General features: G+C 36.5%; 1 protein-coding gene across 1 annotated transcript in view; it reads left to right on the forward strand.

Annotated features, from left to right (window-relative positions):
* impg1 (interphotoreceptor matrix proteoglycan 1) overlaps positions 1 to 8,959 on the forward strand; it is a 53,949-nt gene that overhangs the window by 43,147 nt on the left and 1,843 nt on the right. The window contains exons 13-17 of the mRNA XM_015385160.1: positions 1,795 to 2,014; positions 5,712 to 5,922; positions 7,808 to 7,993; positions 8,110 to 8,293; positions 8,619 to 8,702. Coding sequence (XP_015240646.1) covers positions 1,795 to 2,014; positions 5,712 to 5,922; positions 7,808 to 7,993; positions 8,110 to 8,293; positions 8,619 to 8,702 — 885 coding nt within the window. The remainder of the gene's footprint in view (positions 1 to 1,794; positions 2,015 to 5,711; positions 5,923 to 7,807; positions 7,994 to 8,109; positions 8,294 to 8,618; positions 8,703 to 8,959) is intronic.

The following is an 8,959-nucleotide window of genomic DNA, read 5'->3' on the forward strand; positions in this document are numbered from 1 at the left end:
TATTCCTTTAATCTAACAGATGACAATTTGGAAAAGGAACAAGGTAATTTAGTTTTTCTTATTTAAACCATGTTTTCAGTTTACACAGTTTCAGGGATCTTATCCTCAAATACCCCTTTTATACTATAAACCAAGAAAATCTGATTTTTTTTTTATTGAAAAAATATTTTGAAACTCAAAGAATTGTTGGCTCAATAGTGCTCTTTAATAAATGATAGATTTTGTAAAGTCTTGCTTTCAAACAACAGTGTCAAATAACAAAGTACAAATACTTTGTTAGCTTCCTAAATTGTGTCTATATTTTACTGGATTCTTTATTTTTTTTTAGAAAACGTTTTACTTCTACCACTTACATACTACTCCTTACATTTTAAATATAGACTATTCAATTTCTTTTTTTAATTAAAGTTCATTTTTGATATGGCCTGTTGGTTTCTAAAAAAAAGATCAAAGTAATTAGTTTAATGCAGACAATTCATTTCTTTGTATTTCGATTCGATGCTGCAAAAAATAAATAGTTGTTCAAAGTTAAACTGTAACCATTAGTTTTAAAACTAAGAAAATTAAGTATAAGGAAGTTATCATCCAGATTTGTAGAAAAATGTTCCTTTAATACAGCAGCGCAGTAACTAGTATACAGGTAAAAGCCCGTAAATTAGAATATTTTGAAAAACTTGATTTATTTCAGTAATTGCATTCAAAAGGTGTAACTTGTACATTATATTTATTCATTGCACACAGACTGATGCATTCAAGTTTTTCAAAATATTCTAATTTACTGGCTTTTTCCTGTAAAGTTTAAAGTATCTGTCTTTAACATTTTTTACTGCATTGCTTTTACTTTTATAGTTCAAGTAGTTTTAGAAATTGAACTTTTACACTTTTAAGTTAATAAGTTGATTGTCTAACTTCTACAAGAGTATTTTTAAACAGCAGGATTTATATTTCTGCTTGAGTAATAAACATTATTACTTTTGACACCTCTGCTTATGAAATCCATATTTCATTGCCCGGGTTTGATTTTACAGTCCAGATAAATTTTAGTTTAAAAACGGATCTAAAAGTAGATCCCTTTCAATTTCTTAAAGACTCAGTGTGGAGCCGATATATTTTCTCTATATTGATTGCTTTAAATCTATAACTTTATAACTGAGTAAAGGGTTTATTTACCTGAATGCCTGAATCTGCTCCTGCAAAGCACATTATTTAATCTAAATAGCTTTTGTGTTTGAGAATGCTTTCATGTCAGGCAGACATTTCATTAAATATCTCATCTTTTTCATGTTTTTTTTTTTTGTTCACATCGTTTTAATATCCAGAATTAGTATTTTCACTGCACCAGTGCTTATAAATCAAACTCCTATTTTGTTCTGCATCTAATTGTACAATCAGTGGCAGCAAAGACAGCCTTTCATGCTCACATCAAAATTTAATTATGAACTATTCATAGGATTCACTCTTATATGTGACCTGAATAATAAAAACCAACTGTGAAATGAAAACTTGAGTGCCGTTACTGATGGAGCATGAAAAGGGAGGATAAATAACATTACAAATTTGTTTTTCTGTTTTTTTTTTTTTTTTAACGGAGCAAAAATCTTAACTGACTTGAAACAATAACAAATTCTGCATTAATTCTTTAGTCAGTTTCTTCAGATGAATTAAGAACTATTTTCTCTTCATTATAATCACTAAAATATGTTTGTTTTTGGAGTGAAATAATTTTTTTATACTACTAATCCTTGAACATTCTAAGAGCAGCACCTGATTGATCTCTCTTCTGTCTTTGCACAGCTTTTGCCATATTTACAGTCCAATCTGACTGGATTTAAGCAGCTGGAGATTCTAAACTTCAGGAATGGGAGTGTGGTAGTAAACAGCAGGATGAAACTGGACAAGCCAGTACCTTACAACGTCACAGAAGCTGTGCACTGCGTGCTGGAGGACTTCTGCAACGCGGCGTCTAATCGGCTTGACATTGAGATTGACAGTCGATCTTTGGAGATTGAACCAGGTGAGCAGGTCTTAGTGAAGTGTTAGCTTGTCTTTGTAAAGCTCTTCACCTATAACCTTTTCATTTGATTTGTTCTAGTTAGAAAAGAGATATTTACAATCATTTGTCATCTCTATTTGTCTCTTAAGTATAACAAGGATCTTTGTTTATTTTTTTCTTTTTGTAAATATTAAACATATTAACTAATTAGATAAATGTTGTTATATTTATATGATAAATGTCTTGCCTTGCAGGAAGAACACTGCAAAAACAATCTAGAAATAAGTGAAGATTTCTTAAATTAAGTGAATTAAACCTTAATTTGAGTAGATAAATAAGAGGATTTGCCAATGGTATGAGTATTTTTACTCTTAAAATAAGATAATAAAATAAAAATGCACTTGAAATAAGACAATGCAATTTTTTTTTCTTATTTTAAATATAAATTGTCTTGTTCCATTGGGAAAGTGTCTCACTTACCCCCTCAATCCAATAAAAAATGCAGTTATTTTAAGAAAAAATGACTTATTAAGATTTGAATTTTTTGCAGTGAAGGTTCTGGGTTCAAATCCTGACCAACATCTTTCTACATGGAGTTTGTATGTTCTCCATGTGCATGCATGGGTTCTCTCTCTCTCTGGCTTCCTACATCAGTCCAAAAATATGACTGTTAGTTTAAATTGGCTTCTCTAAATTCTCCTTAGGTGTAAATAGTTGTTTGTCTCTGTGTTGCCCTGTGATGGATTGGAAAACTGTTCAGGGTACCCCACCTCTCCCCGTAGACAGCTTGCGACCCCTGGAGGGATAAGCGTGATGGAAAATGGATGAATATAACTCAAGTGAAAACAACAAGTGGTTTATAAATGACAAAATATAATGAGCTAAATATATCCAAAATAAACATGGCTGTGTGTGAAAATATATTTCACACTTTAGAATAATAAATTGTTAGACCCAGTTTGGCAGCAATGATTCTCTAAAATGCTTACGCGTCAATAAGGGTTTTAGATTGCTGTGGTTAAGAATTGTTTTATTTCAACCACAGGTTTTTGTAAGCAGGTCTGATATGTTTAAAACCTCTTAACACCCACCTAAATTTAAATAATCATCACTTTTTTTTGCATAACCTAATAGAAAAGCAAATAACTAAGGAACTGTAAGCCCATATTACATTTTAAAAGCTAATACCTTCTAGTTTCTGAATATATAAATAAAAACTTTTTTTTTCTTCTTGAAAATAATAGGTCTTTTGTGAATAGCTGCAACAAAGACATGCTTGAAAATAGACATGTGTTATTGTTTTATTTTTATTCTGCATGAAGTCAACAACAAATGCAAAAAATTTCAGACATGTAGGTATAACAGTTCCAGAGATACAGGCCTTTTAACTCCTGGAGTCATCAGCTTATCCAAACCTCTCCAAAATATGCCAAATGATTCCAAATTGTGTTTATTCCTTTTACAAAACAACTTTACCCTAAAAATCACACTGAAGTATTTTGATGGCCACAAACATTTTTCATCTAATTATTTAACAGTGTGAAATGATGCAGGATCAGATCTGCCTATGTGCCGTTTAAGCCCAGCTATATATCTGGGCTGCACTATTTAAATTAGCCATGCTTACCCTTGTTTTAAAGGTGATTTAATTTGCTGCAGAGCCGAACATTGTTTCCTGGACGGGGCCGCCTTTTAGAGCTGCTTTTTGTATCTCTGCTTCTGTCTCCTTGAACCCCAGTCTGCCTCGGCAGATGACCGCTCACACTGAGCCTGGTTCTGCTGGAGGTTTCTTCCTGTTAAAAGGGAGTTTTTCCTCTCCACTGTCGCTACAAGCATGCTTAGTGTGAGGGATTGTATTTGAGTCAATGAGTCAATGCAATCAACTGGTTTTCCTTAGATAGAAAACTTTGTATCAATTTGACTGTATGATCTGGTTGAACTGTGAAGTGCCTTGAGATGACATGTGTTGTGAATTTGGCGCTATATAAATAAACTGAATTGAAACTGAATTGAACATTGCATGTGGACTTAATTAATAGCAGCCAGACTTTATTAAGCATAATATGAGGGGAATCATGCATAAAGACAGCAGCTAAGAGGGAGCGCTTGTGATGCTTCAAGGGCCGTCCCGGCGTCAAATCTCAAAACGGGGGCTTGAGATGGGGGGATGGGGACAATGTAAGGAAATGTAAAGAAAACAAACATACTCAACTTTGACCCAAAATATTTGTGTAAGCTATGGTAATTAGCAGAAGGTTAGCATTAGCTATGAAGACCAAACTTTTCTGACGGTAAAAAATTGACATTATGTGGTGATTTTCTCATTATTGAATTTGTTTATTACGAATATGCTGAATTTCTTTTTATTCTTAGACCCTTACGAACAAATAGAATATAAACAATCTCAGATTGGATTTATAATATGGCCTCAGGATCTCTTCTAAGGAAGGAAGTTGAAGCTTTATTTAAAAAAATTCTGATTAAACATGCTGCTATATCTTTATCACCTGTGCTTTGGTGCTTATGGTTTCCATAAAATTAACTTGGCAGTTGAATTGTGGAGAATCAAAGCTTTCCAAAGATGTATAACATGTCTTTACTGGTAAAAGTTTAAATGGTGTTATTTTCAAGCGTACTGCTGTGTTTGATGTAAATACTGTACAGAAAACGGTGCACCAGCGACCAAGTGGAAGTTAAGCTGCAGACTTTGATTAGGCCACTTCAAAAAAGTATTTGTTTTGTTTCAATTAGTGTTGCTTTTAAGTTACAAGTTCATGCCTTGGCAATAGGTAAGCATATAAATTTGCTCTCATTCCACTAAAGTCTTCTGCTATCTTGACCTGTGTGGTGTGCCACAGGGCAGTAGCTTGGTGCCTCTGCTTTTTATAAATTACTATATGTTTTTAAGAGGTGTAGTACAACTCTCTATGCAGAGGACTCAATCCTCTATTATGCTGTAAGACGGTAGAGCAGAAACTACTCAGCAGTCTAATTTACAACTACTACTGCGCCGGATACATGAAATAAAATTGAATTTATCCAAAATCAAGAGCATGCCAACTCTAAACATCAGACCAGTGATGGTATTATTAGAAGACGTCAGCAGCTCCTTTGATAAAAAAAGTAGCTTGTAATTGGTGTGTTTGTTAATCTGAAACAAGTATTTGATGCCACTGATAATATAAAAATGAGGAAATTAGAGCATTATGGTGTTTGGTGGTTCTGGAGTGAGTAAAGAGCTGATTAATTAGTAGGCAGCAACATGTGAAACCCACACCTTTTTACAAAGTTCAGTTCATGTTATTTTAGGCAGCAGTGGTTTAGTTTAGGCTTTGGTACCCTTATTTTAGGTGCTATCCAAGCATCTTTCTATTGTTTAATCCTGAATACCAAGCTTAAGTCAAAAGTGCTATTTGTAGTGACTTTATGTTTTAATGTTTTCAGATATGTTAATCATTGTTATTTGGAAACTACATTTCCTCTTACCAAACCATAGGTAATGTATGGAGGGAACGCTTGCTTTTAGTAGGTTTTTAACTGTGGGTAAGTACATTAAAATACGGCTTTAGTTAAAGCAGGAAAGTATTAATTTACCCTTGAAACTCTCCGCTTCACCCATAGACTGGATGAGAATGCACATATGTTAATAGACACCTCTCTGCTCTTGCTTTCATCCCACGCGCCCTTTTTGGTGAAATTTCAACCCTGCTGGCTTCAGCTGACCAAGCAGATCCCTGCAAGTTCCTGGCCTGCAACGAGTTTTCACGCTGTGTGGTAAACAGTTTGACCAACGAGGCTGAGTGTCTGTGTGATCCTGGCTACAGCACCGTGGATGGACTGCCCTGTCAGAATACCTGCTCTCTGCAGCCAGACTACTGCATGAATGGAGGAATATGTGAAATAATCCCAGGTCATGGAGTCACCTGCAGGTACGAATAAACTGAACAACGAATACCTTGATCTATATGCTCTTTTTTAGAGGGTTTTCCTGCGATACTAACATATTCCATCTTTCATGCATCTTTACCTTAGCCCTTGAGACCATCCTGATCTCGCGAGCTTTCAAGGCTTCAATCGCTGATCAGTCTGGAGACTCTCCGTTAAAGAAAATTTGGAGCTGTTCACCAAACGAACGTCTAATCAGCGTTGGCTTTGAGGCGGGTTGAGGCGTGACGCAGTGAGAAGCGCGACAGTTCAGTCCGAAGAACATGGCGGCTTCAGCCGATGAAACTAGCGTTAGCGTGGCTATCGAGCAAGTTTTATCGGAATTACAGAGTATTTCTTCACTGAAAGAAGAGCAAAACACTGCTCTGGAGGCTTTTCTCAGAGGAAAAGATGTTTTTGCTCTTCTCCCGACTGGTTTCGGCAAGAGTAGCCTGGCTTGTGGTTGTGTTTTCGTCGTCGCTCTGTTAGTACGTCATATGCTTCGTTGATCTGATTGGTTTATTTGGCCCGTCTATCACCAACATAGGCCAATCAGCTAACCAGTATTTTCGCCCCTTCCCAAAATGACTTCAACGGAAGGTTTCCAGATGGATATGAGGAGCAAATCCATCTGGCGGAGTCAGATTACAACTTTACACGAGTGAATAATGTAAAAGTGATTGATCGTTTATCGAGAGGGCGAGGTTCTTGTGGTGGAAGGTTCGCAAGCTTTTTGGTTGTGGCCGGTTTGTGGGAAGCATCTTGCTAACCAGTTAGCAACTTAGTGCTAGCAGGTTCCCAATGGGAAATTCCATTGGGACCAAGTTGCACTAAATTGGTGACTTAGAAACGACGCTGTCAAGGAACGCTATGGACAGAGGAAACATGCAAGAGGAGGAGAGTTTAGTGTCGGAGGTCGTGGATGAGTCTCCTCCGTCATCCATTTTTCAACGGAAGGTTTCCAGATGGATATGCAGAGCAAATCCATCTGACGGAGTCAGGTTATCTTTACCTAGCAGTGCTACTGCAAATAATGTCAAAAGCTCTAAAAACTATAACCTTTAATTTAAGCACATTTATTAGGTTAGGAAAATAAAATTCAACATTTAAGAAAAATATTTTTTTAAGAAAGATCTTGGTCTCTTAATTAGAAGCTTTTGTAATTCTTAAAAAGTAAATTCAAAAGCAGCAGTTGGAAAGTTTTATTGAAATGAATAAATGAACGAGTCTGACAATGAACAAGATCAGGAAATATTGGTGCTGAGTGCAGCAGATCTGCATGAGATAGATCTAGGTTAGAGATGCACCTCCCCTGAATTCTGACACTAGTGGTGGAATGGAGGCAGCTAAGAGCCTCCGGTTTGAATTTACGCCTCCCATTAAATACAGCTTGAGCAAACCTCATTTGCTCAAGCTGTAAAAGGCATTTATGCTGATTATGGGCAGGCAGTTAATACTCAAACCCCCCCAGTGTAGCTGAAATCAAGCCGTTAGGCAAAGAGCGGCTCTGAATTCCCTTGCATACCATTATTTGAAAATGCTTGATTGCAGTTGTAGCTGAAACCTCTAATGACATATCTCTTAAAAACTAGTCTTTCACAAATAACCAGATTGGTTTGCATTGATTTCATAGTGAAATGATAAAGATATTAAATGTTAGAAATTCATACAAATTTTTGAATTCATGTATTAAGATCTTTTGGACCTGATAATAAAATATTGTCGTAATAATATGCATGTTCTTATGCATCTATGGGCTCTCTCTCTGATTGGGCAATCAAATGAAGAATGATTTAAGGTGAAAAGGGTTCTTTAAATCCTCCTCAGGAGGGCACAGGGTTGTTTGTCTTGACTGTTTGTCTTCTCTGTATTTTCTGCCCTTTGTTGCAGATGTCCTGTAGGGAAATACTGGCACTACCATGGAGAACGCTGCAACGAACTGGTATCAGTGCCTCTGGATCCTTCTCTACTTGTCACCTGCCTCGTGGGGAGTCTATGCCTCGTTTGTGCCGTCATTGGCATTTTAATATTCATCAACAAGAAGTGCATAAGAACCAGAAAGGCCGTGGCTTTGGTGTAAGTTTGAATCCTGTTTTCCATTTGTTTTGCATAGCCTGTCCTTGTCATGCACAGGGTGTCGGTTGCTGCTTTAAAAGCCTTTGTGTGCGTCTGCTCATCTTTTTACGTCGCAGGCACACTCACGCACCCTATGCCTTTGAGAACACTTTGAGGGAGAACCCAGTATTTGAAAATGATGACGGTGTCCTAACTCATGTTTCCACCCTACCATGTCCCTCAAGCTCTGCCTCTTCCCAATCCCAACAGTCTGAGCAGGAACATTTTGCCTCAGTTGAAAATATACGCCTGAGTATTGAGGTACAATGAGTTGAGCTATATAATCAGCTAACCAGTTTGACCACTAACACCAATCTCTGGCCATCTGCTCAATAATAGTCTTTTTTTATAGCAAAATAACGGTTTAGAGTTTGATTAGTTGCTGCACTGAGGCTGTCAACTTCTCAATAACACACAAATTCTCCAAAGCAACCCCCTCCCCCCGATTTCTGCTTTGTAGGTTTCACCTCTGACCTGAGAGCCACTTTTTTTTTGTAGAGGGTAGATTTCTTTGTAGCAGATCTGAGGATTTAACAAAATTTTGAAGAGCAAAAAACTAAAATATGCTTATTTTTCTATTTTTCAGATCCCCAGACGACTCTACACAACAAGATCAGAAAAGCTAGTTTCAGACATGGTGGGCTTCCACCACAGTTTGCCACACAGTGAGGTAAGACCAATTTGAATTGCTTTAACTGACTTTGTTTTAAATATGTCTGCAAATTAGAGACATGTGGTTTATACATTGTTTACTTTTGCCGCAATCTTTATGGGTTTTATTGGGATTTCCTTAGATATGTGCAAGGAGCACATAAAACAGACATGGATTTTAACTTAAAGGAATAGTACACCCAAAACATGATTAGCCTTCATTTTCTACTCACCCCCATGCTGAACAACACTCTGGAGTACTTTTTTGATATCTCA

Source organism: Cyprinodon variegatus, unplaced genomic scaffold (assembly GCF_000732505.1).
Source record: "Cyprinodon variegatus isolate N-32 unplaced genomic scaffold, C_variegatus-1.0 Scaffold332, whole genome shotgun sequence".
NCBI classification, from domain to species: Eukaryota; Metazoa; Chordata; class Actinopteri; order Cyprinodontiformes; family Cyprinodontidae; genus Cyprinodon; species Cyprinodon variegatus.